At 38.8% G+C, this 24,777-nt stretch overlaps 3 protein-coding genes across 4 annotated transcripts; 2 read left to right on the top strand and 1 right to left on the bottom strand.

Annotated features, from left to right (window-relative positions):
* Positions 1-79: 79 nt before the first annotated feature.
* Positions 80-5,417, top strand: LOC121329605 (prothrombin-like). Its single transcript, XM_041275269.1, has 9 exons — positions 80-218; positions 1,620-1,916; positions 2,098-2,208; positions 2,680-2,806; positions 3,838-4,005; positions 4,274-4,447; positions 4,572-4,750; positions 4,983-5,053; positions 5,183-5,417. The coding sequence occupies exons 1-9, from the start codon at positions 80-82 to the stop codon at positions 5,330-5,332; spliced, it is 1,416 nt and encodes a 471-aa protein (XP_041131203.1). The 3' UTR covers positions 5,333-5,417.
* Positions 5,418-5,604: 187 nt separating this feature from the next.
* On the top strand, positions 5,605-19,953 carry LOC121330174 (rho GTPase-activating protein 1-like). Of its 2 annotated transcripts, none has more exons than XM_041276501.1 (13): positions 5,605-5,720; positions 9,367-9,542; positions 10,579-10,662; positions 12,733-12,820; positions 13,281-13,412; positions 13,773-13,859; positions 13,959-14,057; positions 14,394-14,501; positions 14,899-14,975; positions 16,687-16,764; positions 16,881-17,009; positions 17,174-17,277; positions 17,615-19,953. In XM_041276501.1, exons 2-13 carry the CDS (start codon positions 9,404-9,406, stop codon positions 17,792-17,794), a joined length of 1,305 nt encoding a protein of 434 aa, XP_041132435.1. In that variant the 5' UTR covers positions 5,605-5,720; positions 9,367-9,403; the 3' UTR covers positions 17,795-19,953. The 2 variants fall into 2 exon arrangements, with proteins under 2 accessions (XP_041132435.1, XP_041132436.1); XM_041276502.1 differs by lacking the exon at positions 5,605-5,720 and adding an exon at positions 9,090-9,108.
* Positions 19,954-20,020: 67 nt separating this feature from the next.
* LOC121330175 (SPRY domain-containing SOCS box protein 3-like) lies at positions 20,021-23,920 on the bottom strand. Its single transcript, XM_041276503.1, has 5 exons — positions 23,502-23,920; positions 22,713-22,891; positions 22,331-22,462; positions 21,198-21,388; positions 20,021-20,811 (listed from the first exon to the last, which is right to left on the bottom strand). The coding sequence occupies exons 2-5, from the start codon at positions 22,882-22,884 to the stop codon at positions 20,581-20,583; spliced, it is 726 nt and encodes a 241-aa protein (XP_041132437.1). The 5' UTR covers positions 22,885-22,891; positions 23,502-23,920; the 3' UTR covers positions 20,021-20,580.
* Positions 23,921-24,777: the final 857 nt, after the last annotated feature.

Below are 24,777 nucleotides of genomic sequence, written 5' to 3'. Positions count from 1 at the left end.
TGAAATCCAGGTTTGTGAAGAAGCTGACACTTGCATATTTAACCAAACACGCTTTTAAAACCCCAAACTGTTTTCCAGCATGTTTTCCGTAACTGAGATGCATGAGAAAAATCTCATTGAGAACTACTGCAGGAATCCAGACAGCTCCCCGAAAGGACCTTGGTGCTTCAGCCGAGACCCGCTGGTGAGACGCGAGGAATGCATCATGCCTATCTGTGGTAAGCAAGAAGATTGAAACAACGCCTCTTCAGCCTTTACAGCCTTCTGTTCTAGACATAACAACAGCTAGGGGGATGCACAATGGATCCCATGAAGGGCTCTCTGATATCATAAACCCAGATTTTCAATATCCCTATAACAGGGTAGTGTCACAGCCCAGGCTGGCTACCAGCAGGAAATAGACCCTGAGACAGAAAGCTCACAGCACAAACTCCTCCAAGAAACAAATCTTTTCTGCTTCCTTTTATACCTGTGGCCACTCCCCCACTTAGCACCAGTTACCTAATTGGGGAATAACCACACCTGTGATTGCTGGCAGGGATAACTTTAACCCCATCCCTGCCAACCTTACATTCCCACACACTATTTACAGCAGCAGGGCTTCTGCCCTGCCACAATCCCCTTCCATCACTGAGTGTATAATTGTACCGCTTTAAGTTTTCTATCTAGGTATCTATTTTATAATGCATACATGTTTTTTTTTTTGCTTTTGTTTTTGGTAGTTTTGGTAAAGCAACTTTTCAAACTCCATAGAGTTTACACACACTGCTTTAAAACTTCTTAGAAATTAAAATAAAAAAAATTGTGGCCAAAGGAGATATACTAGAAGTTGAAATGAGAACTGGGAAAAAGTAGGGAAAGTTTTAAGAAATATGTAAAGAGAATCTCCACCCCGCTGACTGTATCACCACACGTCTTTACCATGTGAGACATTCAGGGGCTCCCTGGTGTTGTTTAATGCACACCTATATGGTACCGAGCATCAAAAGAAACTCATCACTATTATGACACATTTATTTTCGAAAAAAATAAGGTATATAAATGATGGATTGTGGTTTCTTTTTAATCATTCGATCATTCATCCTTGACCATGATACGCTTGTAACTATGTACTTAATCACCTAAATAGCGAGGCAGTTGATGGACACTGGATATGGAGTGATTTCAGCTGTTGAATTGCAAGTTTGAATAAAAGCAGTAAAGAACTATCACAGAAAAAAAGCATTACGCCACGTCTGTCAAGAGAGCAGAGCTGAAGGCATGCTGAAGGCTGGACTAGGGCAGTGTACTATGGCTCGCCATCTTGGGTGCTCACAGCCAGCAATTTCAAACCTGGCAAGATGGCATAACCAGACACACCCTGTCAATGACAGGCCATGAACTGGGAGACCAAGAGTCACAACACCTGCCCCAGATCGACAGATCATGTTGCAGCATCTCAGTTGTTAATCAGATGATAAAAAGTCACTACTGCTCTAAAAAAAAGTTTGTCATTTTTCGATCACATCTAGTGAATTTTATCCAAATATAGGTGATAAGTTTCTTTTGATGCTCAAATATAAGTATCTCAGTATATAATGTGAGATTTAGAGGACAGTCTTGTGTCTTTTCTTATTAAGGTCAGCCCCTCAAATCGGCACCTGCTGTCCCTGAAACTCCGGTGTACGATCAGAAGGGCTGTATGCACGACTACGGTCTGGAATACAGCGGCACCATGGCCGTCTCTGCAAGCGACATACAGTGCCTAAAGTGGAACTCCCCTAAGGCCATCAAGCTTAGCAAAGGCAAGACATTTTTACCCGAGGTGAAACTGGTGGAAAACCACTGCCGGAATCCTGACGGAGACCTGGAAGGTCCTTGGTGTTACGTCGACCACCCAAACATGACATTCGACTACTGCAACATCAAACTGTGCGGTGAGTACATTAGGAGTGTTTCAACTGGTCGGCTCCCTCTGACAGAAAAGAGCTTGGCATTGAATGATACAAGCCTTTTTTTTGTTTGGTATTAAGTCACTGATTGACTCCATAGTTAAAGTCTCCATGCTACGTGTATCTAGGCTTGATCAAGCCTCTAAGCCTTCCTTCCTTTACACAGATGACCCACTGGACGCATTTGAGGAAGAAGATACACTCAGTGGTCGCACGGTTTTACAAGACCCGCGTATATCCTTCTTCAACCTGAAAAGTTTTGGCAAAGGCGAAGATGGTGTGTACATGATTGGAAGGATCTCTCCTTCTTTCACGTTTTCCTAAATGTATAGTATATGAGGGCACCTAAATTAAAATACAGTATATATACTTTTTAATTATACTGCTGCATCCTTTTATGTAGCTAAGATGTATCTAGTAGTGTTGCTTAATTGATTTATAGATAAAGCGGAGACATGCAATATTTGGAATTAACAGCGTATTAAATTTGGCCCCGTAACTGTACTGGTTTATTGCATTGCTTATTTAAAGAAACTTTAATCATAAATATTGTTGTAAAGATAAATGTGAATGAAGCTTTTGGGTAATAGCTGTCTAATATACCTCCCATCCACTCCACTCCACTCCACTCCACTCCACTCCACCCCACCCCAACCCATCACACAACAACCCCACCACACCCCACCCCACCCCTCCACTTCACCCCTCACTCCACCCCTCCACTCCACTCCACTCCATCTCTTTTCAGAATGTGGAATCAGGCCCAAGTTTGAGCAGATAAAGGTGAAGGATCAGAACGAACAGGAGCTGACTGATTCCTACGCAGCGAGTCGGATTGTGAAGGGGGTCGACGCTCAGGAGGGCAGCGCACCCTGGTAAACGTGCTTCGTACATTGCTTTCCCATATTCGTGGATCGTCAGTGGCAGACCTGGGCTCAATTATAATTAGAATTAGAATTACAGCAGAATTGTTTGCTGAAATTACAATTACAATTACAATGCTAATTTGTTCAGGTACTATTAGTTACAATTACTCCAAAAAGTAACAACTACACAAATTAACATATATACTCTATATTCTAAATAACCAAGTAATGATCACAGGTACTAATACAGAAACATACTGTGCTAACATTTCTTCCAAACAAATGGGGTCACTAAGTGGTTGAAAATACAAGAGTAATGATCGAATGGCAAATATATTGGGGGGGTGAGTTTAGGTCAGCCAGGGTGTCTTAGGCTCACCACACACCAGCGACCCCTGTGGTCTGGCCAGTCGCCTGCGGACTTGCCTGTAAGCTGCCCAGAGCTGCATTGTCCTCCGATGCTGTAGCTCTGAAGTGGTTGCATGGTGGGCCTGCAGTGTGTAAAGAAGCGGTCGGCTGACGGCACATGCTTCGGAGGACAGCGTGTGTTCGTCTTCGCCGCTCCTGAGTCAGCGCGGGGGTGGTAGCGGTGAGCAGAGCCTAAATAAAAATAACTGGCCATTCCAAACTGGGGAGAAAATGACAAAAAAAAAAATTGGCGACTGACTATAAAATAATAAAAAGACAAAGGCTCCTATTGCATAGCAGTTTCACCTATTCCAAGTTTTAATATGTGCTTTATTAGCCCCAGCACATATAGGTAACAAGCTCAGGTATGTCTTAGTATAGTAAAACCAGGCAACGATCAAAGTTCTGTGCAATTGGAATCTTATTTCCATCCCTGCACTAGTCAAGTCTCCTTTGAAATCTAATGTTCGTGGCCAATTTAAGACTACTCAAACGTTGTGTCAAATTTCTGCATTACCCTAAGTGTTCAAGCCCCACCTGCCGTCACAGTCTTTGTGTATGTAGCGCAGGTGTGGCAGGGAGAGTTGGGTCCTATATCCAGTATTACTGCTTACATGCCTTGTTCCTTCCAGGCAGGTAATGCTGTACCGGAAAGCCCCACAGGAGCTGCTTTGTGGAGCCAGTCTCATAAGTGACCAGTGGATACTGACAGCTGCCCACTGCATTCTCTACCCACCCTGGGACAAAAACTTCACAGCTAACGACATCTTGGTCAGAGTGGGCAAACACTACCGCTCCAAGTAAGCTGTAATCATTCCCGGAGATTTTATTGTTATGAATGTTTACCTGCTTAAATTTGAACCATAATTTTTCAGTTTTTCCACAGTTATACTATGCTTTACAATGCCGTTATGGGCTTTATAATGCAAACCTATGATTTACAGAGCTTTCACTGTGTGCTTTATTACACTTTGCTGTACTTTTATTAGGGATAACAGAAGATCCAGATATCAAAGTGTTCATAACTCTATTTTTACTTGCTCAGTTTTCTATCTTTTTTTTTTTCAGGTTTGAAAGACAAACTGAAAAAATTGTTGCTCTGGATGAAATTATTCTCCACCCCAAGTATAACTGGAAAGAGAACCTGGACAGAGACATTGCTCTCTTGCACCTGAGGAAACCACTGACCTTCACAGAGAACATCGCGCCCATCTGTCTGCCCACCAAGAAAGTTGCTAAGACGTAAGACATATATTGGAATTGGAAACTGAAAACCAGGAAATGCCCCCACCCTGATAACAACATCTGAACATATAGAATTATAGTTGCCGATCAGTTGTAAACAGATTTTGTGTTTCCTGCTTAGGCTAATGTTTGCCGGGTTCAAGGGCCGTGTGACAGGCTGGGGAAACCTGTATGAGACGTGGACAAGCACTCCCCAGTCTCTACCGCAGGTTCTGCAACAGATTCACCTGCCCATTGTTCAGCAGGAGACCTGTCGTGATTCTACCAAGATCAGAGTGACTGACAACATGTTCTGTGCAGGTACAGCTGCTGTTCACTGTGTTATGGATGTGTTTCTGCTGTCTGTACACACTCTTTTAAACGAGTGCATGAAGAATCTGCCTCTCGCAGGTTATATATATAGATATATATAAAATGAACAGTAACTGAAAACTCACTATTTTATCCTTTTGGCTTTCGTAGAAATAGCATGGTAGACAGATGTTGAAGTTTTAAAGTTATAGATAATGTTTGTCTTTCTTCCACCTGTCAGGATTTGGCCCAGATGATTCTAAAAGTGGCGATTCCTGCGAGGGTGACAGTGGGGGTCCATTTGTCATGAAGGTATGTGAATTTATTTTCGGCTGTTTGTACTAACTCAGTCAGACCCTGTGCATTGGAGTTCATTTGAAGACATGGCGAGAGTTGTGTAAAACCCCACTGTAGCGTTTTGTCTTAATTGATTCGTTTCAGAACCCAGAAGATGACCGCTGGTACCAGATTGGAATAGTGTCTTGGGGAGAAGGCTGCGACCGTAAAGGCAAATACGGATTTTACACCCACCTTTTCCGTATGCGAAAATGGATGCTGAAAACCATAGCGGATGAAGAAAGCGAATCGTGAAAGTTAAAACAAACCATAAGTTTGCTTTTTTTTTTTTCTCATAGTCCTTTGTGTGTAGTAATAATAAAAAATAAATAAACACAAATTGCAATCCGTGAATCTTGTTTTCTCTTATTTGTACAGAACTAGAAACGTATGAAACCTGTTTTTTCTGCTAGGTGTATGTGTGTGTGTGTTATGTTCTAACACCGGGAAGCACATGTTTCCTCACAGTCCACTACATTCTGACGGAAATCGTGTGGGAGCGGTTGACAGGGACCCTGCTTCCGGTTTCTATCTGGCGGATGTTTGTTCTCTACAGAGATCAGGTTGTAGGAAGGTATAGTTGAGCTTAGCACATGCACACGATCTTTCAAAGGAGAACTCGCTTGTTTCGAGGAAAGAAAAGGTAAGGTCATTAATATTGAGTATAGTTTTCAATGCTGTCCATTTTTTAGTATCTTTTTTCAGTACAAAAAATACAGTTATACTGACTAGCTAGTCTGTATCTTGGGATAGATCTATCTATCTATCTATCTATCTATCTATCTATCTATCTATATATATATATATATATATATATATATATATATATATATATATATATATATATATATATATATATATATATATATATATACTTTACCTGGCTGCCCAACTATAACATATTCTGGTTTATGTCGCTGATAACCTCACGGTTGTTAAATTTGACTGTTTTTTTTTTGCTCTTCAGGATGACATATATTATTATCACGCACATTTGTAATAATTGTACATACAAACTGCGCACGGCGATTACACAAAAGTGAGGTTATCCGCATTTGTAAATACCTGGTGAATGTACAACAGTCTTCTAGTATTCTCGGTCCATTTTTTATTTTTATTTTTTTTTTTACCTGAGGTGTGTGTGTGTTTTAAACAGCATTAAAAGGAAGCACTATTCATTATTGTTGATTATGAATGATGTATGCTAAACATTCAAGCGCTTACTGTAAACTGAATATATTATGGATGACATTGCTGTCGCTTCGCTGCCAGCACTGACAACCATGACCGATTTCAGGCACCATAAACATTTTGTATTTATTGAAAATAGTTTGTTAACGTAGGCTTTAAATAATAAACGTGACAGTGTTAACAATAGTAATGTAATATGTTAACGTTTGCTCAAGCGAGATGCGAGCAACTGCGAATCGCGCTGACCGCAAATACTTCTAGCTATTTTGAAGAGATGGGGAATGAGGACAACAATAAATGTTGTGTAAAAAGCCGGTTTAACATAAAGTCGTATTGTGTTCTTAACTGCAAAAACACAATACAGTTTAAAAAAAAACCTGTTGACTGTGCATTGTGTACAAATCCTGCATACTGTAGTACAGTCAGATGCATGTGGCCAGTATTAGGCAATTGTCATAAAGTAAACAAGGAAAAAGGCCGTGTTGTTTTTATGTTTAGTAAATTCTTTTGAATTCACTGGGGGGCGAGCGACATGGTTAAAATTTTACTGCTTTTAAATACAAGTTTTTGCATGGGAGTGCAGCTTTGTTTGCACGTAGGTAATGTTTAACAAGTAAATAATAGTTGATTGATATTTTTGTATTTAATTAAAAAAAAAAAAAGGTGCAGAGTACAGGGGATATCACAGGAGACCGAATTATTCCCTAGAGATCGCACAGACGTAGCGATCTTACCTACTCTATAAAAGGGTCTGTGAGGTAGCTGGTAATTTTTTTTTATAGCGCATGTTTAATTTGCTTTAATTTCTTGTTTAATGTTTTATTCTGCTCGCTTATACTGTAGCGCTGCATAAAGGTGGACTTTTTTGTATGTGCTGTTATATGCCACTGATAGCAGCAGTCCCTCATGTTATTTCTATATGAGGATGCAACAAGATTTCTGTGGTGGAAGACATAATCACAGACAAGCATTGTCTTCTTTATCAAGCCTCATTGTATGCATTGTTATTTATATATGAGCAGGACCTACTAAGTACTTTGTTACAAGTCTTCTGTTTTGCTTTCTTTACAGAATTGTTTGCTTGCAGGCATTTCTAGCACATGTTTTCAAGGGAAGTTCCTCTGCCAGCGTTGGGATTTGTTTGTTTATTCATTTTCACCACAGTGTGATCTTCTCAGCTTTGCCATCTCAGCATTTATAATTCCAATTCTGTTATTCTACAGCCTGATCAGAATGTTTTTTTTTTTTTTTTTTTTAAATCCAAAACTCTGTTTGTGCTGTACATTTAAATACAATGAATACCTTCACAGAGTAAGAGTTTAACTTGGGTGATGAAGTTAACTCATGACTGGTTGTGCTACTTGTTCAGCCAAACACCCTAAACAAATACAAGTAGATTAAATGTTAAGGTTTGTTAACATTTCCGATGCTCTTGTAATTCTGTGAATAATAATTAGAAGTTGAAATGACATTCTGCTGTTGGGTATAATGCACCACATGTTGACCCTTCTCTGTCCCTTGGAGCAACATCGGCTCTTTAGTGTGTCACTCTTCCTTGTTATTTGATTTGTTTGTTTTGAAGTGCAGGTGATTTTAATAATAATTTAACCATGTTCCAGGAACTGCAGTAAGAGGCTTACTGTGCAGCACATTATCAGCATGATGAAGTCCCACTGTGTGTCAGTAATATGATTCAGTGCGCATCACAGTGTGTTCAGGTGTAGCAAGTGGTTTGGGGAAAACTGTACGTTCTGAATATTTTAGCTTCTGGCTGGTACACTTTTTAAGTGCATACAGAGACATTAATGCCCCCTTAGAAAACTTTTGATACCACAGTTTTTTTTTTTTTTTTTTTTTTTTTTTTTTTATATAAGTATTACCTCCCCGCTTTTGTTTTTCCAGTTACATGCCTCTGCATGTCATCTCCCAGTGATGTATTTTTTGTGCCACGTGCATTCTTAACCAGTTCAGCTTCAACAGTACAGGCACAGTTATTTGTTGGGGAGATGTGGTGATATGTGGTGGCATTGTGGCACTAATTACTGAATAGTAAGGGCTTGGGGCTATATAGACTACTGGGCATGGCATAGAGATGAATTATATTTGTGTAGCCAATGTATTCAAGTCACTGTAGTATAAGGACGGAGGGAGACTGGTTTCTGAGTGTGCGTATACAGTAGGTCGCTGCTGCTGTAGACCTTTGTCTTGGGATATGATTTGTCCAGTTTTGATTGAACTGTGCACGAGCAGATGAGATCCTTTTCTACACACATTGAAAGCCTTGGCCCCCTACATTTTTCCCTTGTATTGACACAGCAACTATTTGTATTTTTGGTGATAGATAATAATTTACAATTGCCTTGGTTCTAATGGTAGCTTGAAGTTTGGTTAATAATTAAGACACTTAAAATCGTCAGCATTTTCCACTACACTAAAAACAAATCTAACTTTGATCTCTATTCTGCTTGTATCATACAATGGTACAATTATATAATGTCTCTTTTAAGTGATACCTGTTCACTGTCTTGCTGTGAATGCTTCTGGATATTGTGTAATGTGTTAATAGGTTCCTGGCAGAGGCAGGTTTCAGTTGGAATGCCACTTAGACAATGCAGTTACACCCACTTAATCAGCATGTCAGCATTTATATATCAGGATACTATAGCTCATCTGTTGTGTATACAGTGGTTGTATTTTTGCAATCATAAAACCGTATTCGGGTTCAGCTTCCTGCTATGAAAGCCATGCTCTTTAGAATGAGGGATGCTACAGATCAGAACATCTGACTGAAGAAAAAGGATGCCTACTGTGGCTTCTGGCATGTCCTGTAAACTGTGTTGGTCTGGATTTTTATTATTTTAAAGCTACATGTTTACTGTCTTTTATTTATTTTGCTATTAACCTGGTATTGCCTGTTTTAAAGATGGTCCCATGTGATTCTGTGTACAGTAAAGGTAGTTTTATAACTGAAAACGGGGAAGAAAGGAAAAGGTGCATGCCATTGGAAGTTGTTGGCAAATGTATAATTCCTCAAATGAAAAGGAGGAACCAGTATCCTTCAAACGTTTGAATGGAGTTTTTCTTCTCTTGATTTTTAGGTTTTTAGAGTTGTAGGATAAAAGTACAGTTTTGGGCATGGCATCAGATCTACTGACAGACTTGCAGGATGACCTGGCATCTGATGACCCAGCCAGCACCTTGGAGCAACTTAACCTCTCCCCACTGGAAGACAAGAAGTGGCCCTCTGACAAGGTGTTTGAAATGAGCAAGTCTGGTAAGTTCCTGGGCTTGCATTGTCATTGTCACTGATGGGTATCAGTTGTGCAGTCACAGTGCTGTTATGTTAATATTAATGTTAATATTAACACCTCCCTGACCAACCACAGCTCTAGTTACACAAGATTGTACTAATGGGATTAGTAATATTAGTAGGATTGTACAGCCACTACTGTGTTTAAGTTTTTAGGTTTTTTTTACCTTGTTCTTTCACCTGGGACTACTGACATTAAAACTCAATATATCATAGTGAGACGAGTCCTTATTTTTAAACTAATAAAGGTGTTTATTTTTTTGATTAAATTGTTCCTCTTTTGAATCCACTATGTTACTATTTCCAAAAATAAATTTCAGCACATTTTAAAGAGATCACAAACAATGAAAAAAAAAATACTTAGCTGTGATCTTTTGAAGCTGCGTGTTTCTGGCTTGCCGTCTGTGAAAATGTTCTTTCGGGACCAGAGGGTATGTTTGAAACCATGACTGCTTCACCTCCCTGTGACCATCACATTCATGGCTACATCTTTCGGAACATGATTCTGACCATTTGTCTGCACAATTTATTTTTAAAAAACATGTTAACAATCTTTCTGTTTGGATGTCATGTTTTAGATTTTTTTTACAAGCGGCGCCATCCACTGACTGTAATTAGACCTCTTTTCTCCCTCCAAACACGTTTGTGGCAAGCACTTTACGTGAACAAGCTAAAGGGCTTTCATTGAGCGAAATTAAATCAAACTAAACAGTCTGTACTGAGTCATCTACCAGCACACGTTGAAAGTAATTGTGCTGGCAGTTTTACACAAGTGCATTTTTCAAAGCCTTCTCCCATGTGGCGAGCAGCTAGTGGGAACAAAGTAACAGATGCATTGTATTGATGTTATTCACTTTAAGCTTACTTTATCTCCTTCCAGCACATTAACAATATGTAGAAACCTTTCATCCTTTGACTCTGTTCTTTTAGCATGTGCAGTGGAGTTTTTTTCATTGATTTTATGTAACTAATAATTATTATTTTAATTTTTTTTTTGTAGAAACAGACTTTTCCAAAGGGTTGGATTCTAAATGGGACGACCCTTACTATGACATTGCAAGACATCAGATTGTGGAAGTGGCAGGTAATACAGCCCTTTCTAAGGACTGGGTTACAAACATTTGGGTTTTCTTATGCTGCTTATTGATTTTTTAAAAACTGTATCTGTCATTTTTTAAACCAGCATGTACTTCTTTCAGCTCTTAAAGAGGAACCAAAAAAAAAAAAAAAGAACACAAGAAAAACAGTTATCAGCTCTTTTGTATGCAGGGCTCAGGATATTACATTCATGGTGGTTTGGATATATACAAAGATTACGTTCTTACTGTAATAAATGGGTGTGGCTTAGGACACCATATGTGGATATCCTGCACTACCATATTACACAATTAGGCCTGCTTTGATTACCCTATTAAAATAGGATACAGAATACAGTACAACAGAGTAATTACAAGGTACAGTGAGTAAGGTTTCAGAGAAGGAAAAAAAGGGGGCTTGCTGTAACTGTCAAAGTAGCACACTGAGTGTGTTAAAACAGTGAAAAAAACCCTAGAAAGAATGAACAGTGGTTTATACATCCCTAGATCACATGAGCACATCAGGAGATAGTAAAGAAAGCAGCAGCCCTCAAAGACTATGCTTAAAGAATAATGAACAAGCGATGGTGCGCTCTATGCTGTTTTGTTTTTTTCCGGATGTGTATTATTTAAGCATTGATGTCACACACAGTGGGCATTGCCTGTTAGATTAAGTGGCCTTAGTGTCAGTTGCTGTCCCCAGAGTACTCAACTTAACAAAAGACAAGGTTCTTTATCTAAAAGACATTCTAAATGTGGATGCTAAACATTTGCATCTGTAGAACATTTGGACGTTTATTTCTACACCTGCAATAAATTGTTGGATTTATTTAAATAGATTAATTATTGCATCAAGTGATATTCAAGGAAGGGGGATCATTCCAATGTCATACAAAAAAAACAAAACAACAAACAATGAACTGGCAACACCACTGCATGGCTTACTGTTCTGATAACAAAAGTGAGTCCTGCAAGCTCTTGGTTGATTTGCTGGTTGTAAGACATCCTGGCACTGCACTTTGAGTGTGAGTTTCATGTGAAGTGTAGTCTTGACAAAGAATATAGTTCTGAAAATAAATAATTTTTGTAGAGCGTGTGCATTTTATATATATATATATATATATATATATATATATATATATATATATATATATATATATATAAAATGTGTGTGTGTGTGATATGAGTGTCTATTTGCAGAACTGTGATCTTAAACTGAAGTTCTGCAAAAATGTATGCATGTATCGTTTTGACTCTGTATCTGATGACATTTTTTCATTTAGCAAACTAGTGTGCATGTTGCTCCGTGGCTTTAAACTTTTATTGCACAATGTATTGTTTGCTGTAGTTTGATTGGCCAAAAAGCAAGTGTGTGAAACCTTGTGGTAATTTGCACATCTTCATACATTATTGCTTTATGTACTACTTCTAACACTAAAATAAAGTACATAAACTTAGAAATGTGGTTGAGTGTAAATTAAAAAAAAATGTACCTTTATCTTAAACTACTGTTTGAAACACATCATATTTGTGGTTGAGTGTGCAGTGCTTTGCATATGCAAATAGTTAAACAGAAAGTTGAGCTGCTTTCTTATAAAGCACGTGAAACAACTTGTATCACTCCTAGAGCAATACCCTTCACTTTGCCACGTGTCCCGATACATGCCACACTGAGGCCATGTGACATTTTGGGTTACAGGTGATAAACACTGGAGACATTGGCTATTTGGTATACAGCTGTACTATCTCTGTCAGGGTGTTTCCCCATAAACACTGTTTCAGTGCCACATTGTTTAAACCTCTGACTAAATCAGGGACCATGAGCAAGACAGTTAACCTCCTTGTGCTCAATCTTTCGGGTGAGACGTTGTTGTAAGTGACTCTTACTGAGGCATAGTTCACACGCCCTCGTCTCTGTAAGTCACCTTGGATAAAGGCGTCTGCTAAATAAACAAAGTAGTAATAACACAGGCCACATACGTGTGTATTGTTTTTTCCTTTTCCTGAATAATTGACCTTGTTTTCAAGCTGATACGAGCACTGTTTTTTTACAGGAAATGCTTTTTGTTTCTTCCTAGGTGATGATAACTATGGCAGGAAAGTTATTGTGTTCAGTGCCTGTCGGATGCCCCCAAATCATGAGCTTGACCATCACAAACTGCTGGGGTTAGTAACTGTTTCCTGCTGATTTACCATTCTCTTCCTCTTAATAGAAGTCATTCTGCTTATTAGCACTTTGTATATATTCAAATCAAGACATGGCTAACCACTGTAATTACATTTTTATTATCACTTGGTGATTGGAAAAACAACACATTTTTAGGCTAGTGAGACAGTTTATTCTTAAATAGTCTCCATTCAATTTGTTTTGCTTTGACTATTAGGCCTACATTTTGTCTTATTGCTTCACAGACAAAAATCATGTACTGTAGAGTTGTTGATGTAATTAATAATGTGGTGAACTAGTGCAACTGCTAAGTTAAACATACATCGTGCATAAATAAAAACTGCAGTGTATTTGCTTTGAAAAAGGCAGTTACGACATATGAGTACATCTTCTTTAGACCCTGTTTTAACTCTTCTCATGTTTCCCTCCGCTCCAACCCCTTTTCTCTTTGTTTCTCAGGTACCTAAAGCACACTCTGGATCAGTACGTTGAAAGTGATTACACACTTATTTATTTTCACCAAGGACTCACCAGTGAGAACAAGCCATCCTTAGCTTGGCTCAGAGATGCATATCGGGAATTTGATAGAAAGTAAGTGATGCCTTCATTGAGGACAACAAAAAAAAGACTAATAGTGTAAACCTTTGCCTTTGAACTTACATGTTTCTTTTAGTATTTCTAAATACTGGAAGAGGATAGAAGAATGTGTACTGAAATCATGAGGATTTGGTTAATATTAATTTGTACAGCATTCTGAAAATGCAAAAATTTGACAGGATAAACGTAGACCTACCTTGTTTCTGTCTTTGTCAGTAAGCAACCCCATGCATGAAATACATGAGTGTTTTGTAAAACCCTTAAATCCATCTGAATCGCATCAGCGATTTGCTTCAAAGTTCATTAGATCTCTTAAACATACCCTTTGCTGCACTGTGAATAATTTTTTTGCAGATATAAGAAGAATATCAAGGCCCTCTACATTGTCCACCCCACCACTTTCATCAGAACGATACTTATTCTGTTCAAACCGTTGATAAGGTAAAACTATTGTTATTTGCATTTAGATCTCTTAATAACCCCCCCCCCCCCCCTTCAATTGGAAGGAATGATTTTAAAAATCCCATTTCTCATTCTCAGCTTCAAGTTTGGACGGAAGATTTTCTACATGAACTACTTGAGTGAGTTGGAAGAGCACGTGAAATGTGAACAGCTTGTGATACCCCAACGGGTGAAAGTGTAAGGATTACTATAAATAGTACGCCACTGTATGTGTAGACTCATTTGAATTGATCTTTTGCAGTTATATTTTCAAAGAAAGTTCACTCATATCCTAGAATACTGTTAGCTGTTATTAATTGACATTTTTAAAGTACAGGTTTGCTGAAACTACGCATTTCTTTCTATATTCCTGAGGATTAGTGTTGACTACAGTACATGTCACAGATGTATATTGGAACAATAGAATTGTAACTGCACATTATTATTAAATTCAAATGTATAGTTTTTAGTAAATTGTATTTTTTTTTGAAGCCGCAAATATGCAGGAGTTTCTAACTTTTTTTCTTTTTTAAGCTATGATGAAAAGATCAGAGCAACACTGAAGTTCCAACCTCAGGGTCAGAAACCAGCCCCTCCAAGACCCCCGCTGCCAAACCAGCAGTTTGGAGTTCCTCTTGCACAGTGAGTATTGGATTTCCCATCCTTACTAAAACCCATGTGCTACAATTTACCTTATTTGATGCCCATCAAACTGACATTTAGGTTTCTGTATCTTGAACTGTAATGGCATCTACCATGGATATAAATCAATATATATTAAATAAATATCCTTGCAATCTCCATGCCCATACATACACTTTTGCAAAAAATCTATCCTGGTTATATACACCCTCCTACATCAGGACACTTGCCAATAGCAGCAGCATTATCACACATTCATTGCTGCTGTTGCAACTCAAGCATTACTTTCCAAAATCAATTTGAAACCTATATTATTATTCAATTTGTATATATTTTATTTGTTTAAAGCACTGTTTATTTGATAGAATTTGTTTGATGAATTACATTTTCTTTTCAGACTGTGGGAGAAGAGCCCTGATAAAGAAACAATCCCTCTAGTTATGAGAGAGACGATCGGCTATTTGAAGGAACACGGTGAGCAGTTATAGTAAACCATGTTGTCCAGGAGACCAGGGAGTGGGTAACATGCCACTGAGGTCGCTTTTACACCAGTGCAAAAAAAAAAAAAACAGGTTTGCTGTGCTAATGTAAAAGTGATGTAGAATGTTTGCTAGGTTTAGTTAGACTTAAGCAGCATTTGCTACCGGAATAAAGGGCACAGGAAGCTGTCATCTGAAATGAATCACTGTCGCAGTCATTCCTGTTGGTGTGTTGTACTGAACTCAAATCACATTGGACTGCTGTACCTTACTAGAATGGAAAATATAATTTAGAAGTTTCTGTCTTCACAACATAGAAATAAATCTTTTGAGAAATCATCTCTCTCTCTCTCTCTCTCTCTCTCTCTCTCTCTCTCTCTCTCTCTCTCTCTCTATATCTATATATATATATATATATATATATATATATATATCACTGCGCTATCTTGTTTACATATATATATATATATATATATATATATTATAATGTCTTTCTAGCATGTAAATGCTAATTGAAGTACTTAAAAAATAGATGGTGATTAAGTAGATTCAAGAAAATGCACAGAGTCCTTTTCTTCAATCAGTTGCCAGGTTTATTGAAATATGGGGAGTCTGGTCCCAGCTGTCAGTATATTGGATGGACATGGACAGTTGGAGCCTTGTCACATATTCGAAATCACTGCGCTGCCATCTTGTTTACAGTAACTGTAAAATAGAATGACCAATTACCAGCAAGAAAAAATCCCACAAGTAGTAACTAGACATAATGAACTGGAAGAAAAAAAAAAAAACATGTCTTTTTATATTCGCTCACCCTGACTTTGTCACTTGAAATAATGTCTTTCTAGCATTTTGTAAATGCTAAAGAAAAACAAAAAAAGACACTTGTGCACATTATCCACCCCTCTCCGACACAGACCTAGAACAAGGACTGAAATCTGAGACATCATTTTACTCCAGTTCTGATGAAACCACAGCGTCTTGCGCTCACAGAAAACAAAAATGATTCAGTGCCGTCTCAACTGCGCCTCCTGGTGGATCTTTTCAATGGCAATGTGCAATTCAACACATCAAAAATATTTACTTAGAAAACACAAAAAGAACTTGTTCATTATCCCACCCCTCTGCACACAGACCTAGACACTGACTGAATCTGGGACATCAGATTTTACCCCTCCAGTTATGATGAAACCACACAGGGTCTCAGCGCTCAACAGTGATTCCGTGGCCGTCTCCAACTTTCCTGTGGATCTTTATGGCAAGTGTTGAATCAGTTTACTCAGCTTAATGACTGAAATCAGAGACATCTTTTGTCCAGTTTTACTAAGTCACGGCGAGTTGACGCGGAGGACCACCTAGGAAAGTTACTGGGTGACTACAATTTTGTGGTCCCTTACATACATATTGGGCGTAAGGATTATCACACGCAGTCAATATTTCCCTATAAATGAAACAAAACATTTTGTGAATACGAGATTTTTTAATGATATAGTTGTTTTTTTTGTTGTTTTTTTTAAACCAGTTTGACTTGATTATAAATGTAATAAGGCCCTTCAGGATGTCTGACTTCTCGGGGGTTTGCAACACAACCCCCCCAAAGGCGTCTATATTTGACGAATACGGGCACCGTCAGGCTTTATTGCATACACACATACATTATATATGCTGCTTTCTGTTGTTAAATGCGTGTTTTTCCTTTGTATTAGGTATGTATACAGAAGGAATATTCCGGAGGTCGGGCAATGTAAATTTGGTCAAAGAAATCCAGAAGAAGTATAACACTGGTAAGTGACTAAAATAACCCTATAACCTAATGATGGATCCTGGAATTGACTAGGTGTTCTTTTGGAATTGCAAGTGGCACTGTGTTGTGACTCTCCATTCTGTCTGCTTGTTCTAGGGGTTCCAGTAAGCTTCTATCAGTATGAAGATGTTCATCTTCCTGCTGTGATCCTGAAGACATTCCTTAGGGAGCTCCCAGAGCCACTCCTTACCTTTCAGCTCTATAATGACATTGTCAACTTCCCCAGTAAGTGTGAACTTTCGTTTTCCGATAAGACTGAGAACCACGAACAACAGAACATAATACAGATTAAATACAGTACCCAACAAGCATGTGAATTAATTTCTGTATCGTGTCAAAATCAGTATTTCTCCCAACTGGTATAAAATTCACCTTTTGCTGTTTTTCAGATCTCGAAGAAGGTACAAAAGTCAGAATTCTCCGTAGCATATTAGGGACCCTTCCAAAGGAGAATTATGCGGCTCTCAGGTACCTCATTCAGTTCCTGGCGCAGGTAAGAGAGAATCAGCCATTACATGTATGTAATATGAGAAAAAATAGGCTTTAACTTACTTACCGGTTGATATTTTTCTCATTACGAGAGGTTATTGCTAGTTTAAATATTGCATAAATCGTACCTATCATGCACATTTTAATACCTGTCAGTTTGCATACCTTACTTGCATAGATATAGTATAACAGACTACCTGTGAAATGCCATTAACTATAATCTCGTAATACTACTTTGGACCACATAAAAAATGCATTGGTGTCTATGGGTGTGCATCCCAGCAGAACCTGAATGAACTAAAGGGATTTTTCTAAGCTTGAGACTTTGACCCTTCCTGCAGGTGTCTGGCCAGTGTGATTCTAATAAGATGAACAACATGAATCTCGCTGTGGTGTTTGGACCCAACCTCCTGTGGGGGAAAGATGCTGCCATGACACTGCATGCCATCGGACCAATCAACAACTTCACAAGGATGCTGCTGGACAATCACAAGGAGATCTTTGAGGCGGGCAGTCCTTAACTCCGTGCCTCGGACACAGTACACCTTGTCCCTCTCCTTTTGTAAATGCCAAATGCACGTTGTTTCAGTTGGTTTGGGGGGTATATTAAAGAATGCAATGGCTGGTTACTGATGAAAGGGTTTGTATTGAGGGGTAACATAACTAAGAACAGACTGTGGACAGACAGCAAGGAAGAAAAAAAAAATAACCAGGAAGCAGGCTTCCTTTTATCTTAGCATCTGAAAACATGGTACGTATTTTTATTCCAGTACTATTTAAAGCAGTGGAGTGCGACCCAGTGTTGTTCTTGTTTTAAATAAGTAGCATGATGGAGATAGGTAGGACTCGTAATAAAGCTTTGAAAAGGGTTATGCTGTGACTGCCAAAGAAGGTACTTAGGAATGGGAGGAGTGGCATCTGAAAACATGTTTTTTTTTTTTTTTTTTTTTTATCTAATATTAGCATAACACATACATACACACTTAAGTACCACTTTTTCCATGCACAGGCCTCTACTGGAGTCACATACAGTGCTGCCCAATTTTTCATGCTATAGTTGTGAGCTACAAGGGCACATGCTAATGAAATGGTATGGGTCTATTGGGGGCCACAAACAGGCAGTATAATGGGTGAGCACTGTACTGCATTGCTCTATACAGCCCAGAAAATTGCAGATTGGAAAATGCAGTCCATAGAGTGCTTTTATTTACGTGATGCTTTACATTGTGTATTTGCAGTTTTTAAAGGGCAGTTTTTATATATTTTGAATTGAATGTTTCTACATACTAAGTGTAGAAATACATATTTTAATGTCACTTTAATTTTGAAAACACAAGTTCTTAAGTGTATTCACATACTGGTTTTGAATTCCGTAAATAACAATGCTTTTTAAATTTTTTTTTTAATCTTTTGTATTTACTGCCAAATAAAATGTTTTGTTCAATTAGTAATCATTTATTTATTTCCCAGTTGAACTTGTCATGTGTTACCAATTATCTGTATAATTAGAAGCATACTGCCCATAAGAAAATTCATACATTACAAACAATAACAAGGTTTCTTTTTTTCCCTAAATATTTTAGATTCTCATTTAAGGGTACAAATCTGGTTTCAGAGACTTCTAAAATATACAAAGAGATTGCACAGAAATGCATATGAAAGAGCTGCAGTACTGCAAGTGTTTAAAAATTTGGTGGTGTTGCAATTGGTACTAAGATAGTACAGCACTAGCTAGTACTCCATTTAAAACAAAACTAAAGAGTAAATCTGCAAGTCTGTTGCAATTGACCACTGATGGTAAACTGGCGATGTTCATTCTTACTAAAGATTTAGGATAAGAAATAAAACGCCAGTGTGCTCCTAATTTTATGAGGTTATGAAGGTTTTACATTTAAGCAAAGTCAACAATGGGAGATAAAAGTTACTACGTGCAGATGTAAGTGTGTTTAAAAGTTTCTTGCCCTTTGCGTACCAGTGGAGTACTGTATATTCATTCTGTATGTTCCTTGCTGAACCTGTGTGCTTCTTACTTTACTTCAGACCATCAAGTCTTTGTTTAGCATGGTAGTTACTGTATAGGACTAGGTGGTAGACTGGGATAATTCGCTAAGCTTTCATCACACAACTCCAACACTACACTCATGCTCGGCACAGTTGGCACTGGGTACCTGTCCTTTGCAGGCAATGTAGGATTCAGTAGCCATAGAGACTGCTCCCTACCCTGTTTTAAGAAAACAGTTATTTAAATGTTGACAGTACAGTACATGGTAAAGTTTTAAGGGTTGAGGTGAAAATGTTGTAAACGTTTTTTGTGAAGCTTTAAGGATGTAGATCAGGGTCTTGGTGAAACAGTAGTAATGGTTGTGTGCCTTATTTCATGGATTACAACACCAAACTTAATTAAAAATTAGGACTCTGTTACAATACCAGATGTAATAGTATTTTGTTGCCAAGTGGATATATGTTTCGCAAACTATTATTTTGCATTGTAATGTGAACTTTATAAAGAAATATGAAATTTTACTTTTCTACTTCTGCACTGGAAAACAGCTGTTCTGTTCTTCAGATCTCCTTAAGAAGCCAATTCTGTACTGGCTGTTTTATTCCCGATTTGTTGTTTTCAAAATTGGCCTTTTTATGATCTATTGTGAATTATAAAGCTATTAAAGATATAAACAAATACAGTGTTTGTTTAATTCCTTCATTATTGCATGATTCTTATATAGAGTTGTAAGAGTGATTGCTGTAAAAGTATTCACCAGGGACCAGTACACAAAATAACATTCATAACGTTCATAGAGAAGTTAAATACAGTCTGATATGTACTAGAAAAAAAAAAAAAAAGTTGAAATAATAAGTGACTGGCCACTTGCTAGACCACATGTTCAATTTGTAATCTAAATGACATGAAACAGCTGAATTGAGATTCTTATGGCAAGTTGCTTAAAGGGTGTTTCTTTGGATGGTAAAGTTAACCACAATAATCCACAACATTAAAAATACATAAATATATATAAAGCAAGAACATCTCAAAACACAACCGCTACCTAGGTATGAGACACCCTAGTTAGCTAGTAAATTGAAGTGAAGTCCTGGTAGAGTTACCATATGACTCCATGTACACGAGACAGATCAGGATTTTTAACTCAAATTGCAATGCATTCTGGCACATTTTACCTGTCTCACGTACCTTTGACAGCAGGACTGCACTTACCAGAATGCATTGCGATGTGAATTGAAAAGCCTGAACTGTCCCAAACTGACCTTGTGTACACAGAGTCATAGGGTAACTAAGTCTGGGTGGGTGTCACCTACATTCCTTTTCTCTGTGCATTTGAACCATGGTTTTATTTGCCTTGATCTGGCCTCGGATGGCCCAGGGCAGGGGTAGAGTGTCGACGGAAGTCCCCTCCAGATGCTGCAGCACAGTGCAGAGACAGCGCTCCTGCAGGGAGGTGAAGCTCCAGCTCCGAGTACCTAAGAGCAGCTCGGTCTCTGCTGCAGTGGAGCTGGCTAGAGGGTACAGCGGGACTCCCACCTGCAGCCCAGAGAGATAGTGAGTTACAGGGAAGTCATGCAGAGCTTGTTTTCCTAACTCCAATACAAAAACAATGTAGAATTTATATTATAAACCAATCTGACTCTGAATTCATCAGTCATCATTATGCAGTTGTTAAATAGCCACGAAACTGAATTGTGAAATCATGCAACACAATGTAGTAAAGGTATCAAAAAAGTGTGCTGAAGACAGATGCCTAAGCTACAGCTATACTCCCGTAAAGATTTTGGAAATCCTGCTTCCCTAAACAGGAGCGAACCTTTTCTTCTTTAACACTGGGATGGAGCATAAAAGCTTCTAGCAATGCCACTAGTTCGAATTCAGGATGCCTGCACTGGTACTTCAGCAGAGTCTCTTTCTCTCACCTTATCCAGTCCAGTGAAGGCCACTCCAAGGTTGACCCGGTTTCTGTAAAAGCTCAGGGTCCCGGCGTGCAGGTCCAGACAAACACCGATGACAGTCACCTTCTCGTAGAACGGCTCAGTGTACTTCCTGCTTCTTCCATTATGCCAAACTGAACCTCTATAAGACAACCCCCAGCTCTCACCGTCCATGCCTGTTTAAATAGAACACAGCGATTATACAAGAAAAACACCTTTACAATGAGTCCAACAATGCAGCTGTTTTACAAACCCGTCATTACAATGATGACAGCAAGTGATTCAAATAAATTGGCATGATAAATATACATGCACAGAGAGAGAGAGAGAGAGAGAGAGGGAGGATTAAACCATTATAATCCAAAGATTACTTGGCACATACAGGGTATGTAGAACTAGAAAAGAAGAAGGTGGTTTTCATTGGTGCATAGCATGAAGTGAACTCTGCAACCCCTCCTTTCGTAAAGCATGTTTTTCTGACCTTTGACCTACTTGCCATTATTTACTCTGAAAACAGAAGAGAGTCTCAGATTGGTTGACTGTTTATCTTGAAATCACCAAGGAATGCCACCAAACGGCTCACAAGAACTGCTCTGTAGCTGCTCCCACCCTGGCTTCTCCAGACCAGCAAAGCAGGCTTTCTAAAGGAACTGCCTTACAATATATAGTATGCTATATATTTGAATAGGCACTAGAAACATTCCAAACAAATCATTTATTGTTTGTTCCTTGCAGAGAAGGACTTACTTCTGCCTTTAGACATCAAATAAAAAGAAAACATAAAAGCAGTACCCACTAAACCTCCTCATGAAATCATGGGACTAACGTTCAGAAATCTTTGAATGTCCCATCCTGTGCTGGGCAGAGATTACTTTTCAAAGATATTTAACAATGCCATTTGGCTTTTTCAACAGTTTCAGTAAAGCTGTGTTTAAACTGTCCAGCAAAAATAATAAGGGGACAGAATAGCTGCTGTGCAACATGAAGGAGAGGGCTGCTGTATATAGCGTTTACAGCAGTGAGGAATGCTTACTAGAAATGAAATGCTTTGAAAAGGCTGCTAATGAAGAGTGGGGCATGTCAGGTCACAGCTCGCTTCCAAGATTCCAGTACCTTACCCAGTAGGTTGATAAACTGGTAGTCCCCCACGTGTAGCTGTGCCCTCTTTGTTCCCAACCCCACCATCACTGACGTCCCGTAGGGGGGCTCCAGAAACTCCACCTCCCAGTAGTGCTTCCCATGAGTGAAACCTGTTAGAGACACACAGCTTCACTCTCTCTGCCTTTACTGTATTCCACTGGAACAGTGGGAAATATAGGTTATGATCTTCAACAAAAACACTGGAGGTTGTCTGGGCTGGGCCACCTCCTGAGGGTTACAACACTGAGAGACACAACAGGTCACGAAACACAGTGCAGGAACTGCAACTGCCACCTATCAGGGCACTGTGACTAGGAGTTTTTTTGGCTAATATGTTCTTAAGAGCTGCATTGAGCTGACCTTTAGTCCCCCTGACCCCTGCTGTCCCCTGGCTCTCCTGGACAGGGTCGATATGGAAGTACACAGCTTGTCGGCATGGAGACAGCACGGCTGCTGGAGACTTAGCATTGATATCCCACTCCCAGCATTCCTCCATATAGCCACTGCTGAAAGATAGTGGGAGGCCAGCCATGTTCTACCTGCAAGTGTATATATATATATATATATATATATATATATATATATATATATATATATATATATATATAATGCTGAAAACACATTAAAAAAATTACAGGTCACACTAGGTTAGGACTGAGCAGTACAACTCAAAATACAAAGTACAGAATATTGGCATACTGCACGATTTCATAGCATTCCTCAGTTGCAACGTAGGTACATTATAATCATAGTTTAAAGGTATAATATTATTCCTACATAAAAATCTATATTAATAGGCTGCACCTCGCACACTTTTTTAATATATAGCAGTACAGTAACTATGGTATGCCACAAACATCCAATTTAAAGAAGGGCTGGTGCTTGTAAATATAACAGCTTTTAATTATTGAACGGGAATCTCGTTTCTGAATTGAAGGTGACTTCACTGAAAGTCATGTTTGGGTGCAGTTCACATTGCAAAATGAAAACTTCTGTACAGTGCTAGTAGTCTTGCAGAACAAGACTAGAGTGCAATATCGCTATTATTTGATAACAAAGCAATAACTAAACATAACTTCACTGCTAATAAAACCGTGTGCAGTATATGACACACACGCGAAACTAAACATTGCACTTAAACAGTTGTACCTTGTTGTTTGTGAGTCCAGATGAAACGGGAGGCTGTCGGTGCTAAGACACGTTCTTCATGAGTCTTCTTAAGTAAGTTTCGGTACTATCTGTATTGTATGCTCCAGCGGCTGGGACTACACGTGAAGAACATGCACTAGTAGAGACTGCAGTGCAACCAATCAGATTCCACAAATGCGCACACATTGTCAGGTTTTTTTTTGTTTTGTTTGTGTCTTAAAGACACAGCGACACACACTTACCAGACTTTTATGCCAGTTCTAAATGTTATTTGCATGTCATTTTCCGTGTGTGAGATAGAAAGTACGTAATGGCATGTGGGGTACGCTCTTAGAAACAGATGCTTTGGCGTTAATAAGGATAGGGTTGTTAAATGTGTTTTGCAAACGGTACAGGGTGTTTGCTCACTCAATGTATTACACTATGTAACACAATTTTTGTTCCTGGGTAGTAAGTGTTATTTCCTAATTGCTTATGCCTCAAAAGTATAGAAAATGGCTATTATTCCCCAAAAACTTTGCTTTTGTGACCAGGACAGTGATATTTTGAAATCTACATATTTCCAATGAGAAAACGGTCTTTTCGTTCACATAAAGTCAGAAAAAAACAACATATGAATCCAAATTAACATGTATTTATACTAAAGTAATACAAAAATGACTACAAAATATTTAGAAGTGAGTAGTTTTTCGGGATTTACGATTATACTGTAAATCATTTTCACAAATCAGCCCCCAAATGTAGTCTCCCATGTTCTCGTTATACTGTCCTTGGTAGCGGCGTTCAAAGTCCAATATATCCTGGTGGAAGCGCTCACCTTGCTCCTCCGAGTACGCTCCCATGTTATCCTTGAATTTATCAAGATAAACATCAAAGATATGGACTTTGAGGGACATCCTACAGCCCATTGTGCCGTAGTTCTTCACCAGAGTCTCAACCAGCTCCACATAGTTTTCGGCCTTGTGATTGCCCAGGAAGCCCCGAACCACTGCGATAAAGCTGTTCCAAGTCGCTTTCTCCTTACTAGTGAGCTTTTTGGGGAATTCATTGCACTCCAGGACCTTCTTTATCTGTGGTCCAACGAAGACACCGGCTTTGACCTTTGCCTCAGACAGCTTAGGGAAGAAGTCTTGAAGGTACTTGAAGGCTGCCGACTCCTTATCTAGAGCTCTGACAAATTATTTCATAAGGCCCAATTTGATGTGCAGTGGTGGCATCAGCACCTTCCAGGGGTCCACCAGTGGCTCCCACTTAACGTTGTTCCTCCCCACAGAGA

This window comes from Polyodon spathula, chromosome 17 (genome assembly GCF_017654505.1).
Source record: "Polyodon spathula isolate WHYD16114869_AA chromosome 17, ASM1765450v1, whole genome shotgun sequence".
NCBI classification, from domain to species: domain Eukaryota; kingdom Metazoa; phylum Chordata; class Actinopteri; order Acipenseriformes; family Polyodontidae; genus Polyodon; species Polyodon spathula.
The sequence above is the reverse complement of the archived record's forward strand: the minus strand, read 5'-3'. Positions and strand labels throughout refer to the sequence as shown.

Coding starts and splice junctions, on each gene's coding strand:
- LOC121329605 (XM_041275269.1), top strand. CDS start 80: ATGTTTTCCGTAACTGAGATGCATGAGAAAAATCTCATTGAGAACTAC. Junction 2,209..2,679: donor TTTTGGCAAAGGCGAAGATG/GTGTGTACATGA, acceptor ATCTCTTTTCAG/AATGTGGAATCAGGCCCAAG. Junction 2,807..3,837: donor CAGGAGGGCAGCGCACCCTG/GTAAACGTGCTT, acceptor TGTTCCTTCCAG/GCAGGTAATGCTGTACCGGA.
- LOC121330174 (XM_041276501.1), top strand. CDS start 9,404: ATGGCATCAGATCTACTGACAGACTTGCAGGATGACCTGGCATCTGAT. Junction 14,058..14,393: donor ATACCCCAACGGGTGAAAGT/GTAAGGATTACT, acceptor TTCTTTTTTAAG/CTATGATGAAAAGATCAGAG. Junction 17,278..17,614: donor TCATTCAGTTCCTGGCGCAG/GTAAGAGAGAAT, acceptor CCCTTCCTGCAG/GTGTCTGGCCAGTGTGATTC.
- LOC121330175 (XM_041276503.1), bottom strand. CDS start 22,884: ATGGCTGGCCTCCCACTATCTTTCAGCAGTGGCTATATGGAGGAATGC. Junction 22,463..22,712: donor AGGGGTCAGGGGGACTAAAG/GTCAGCTCAATG, acceptor TGTCTCTAACAG/GTTTCACTCATGGGAAGCAC. Junction 20,812..21,197: donor CCTTCACTGGACTGGATAAG/GTGAGAGAAAGA, acceptor TCTGGGCTGCAG/GTGGGAGTCCCGCTGTACCC.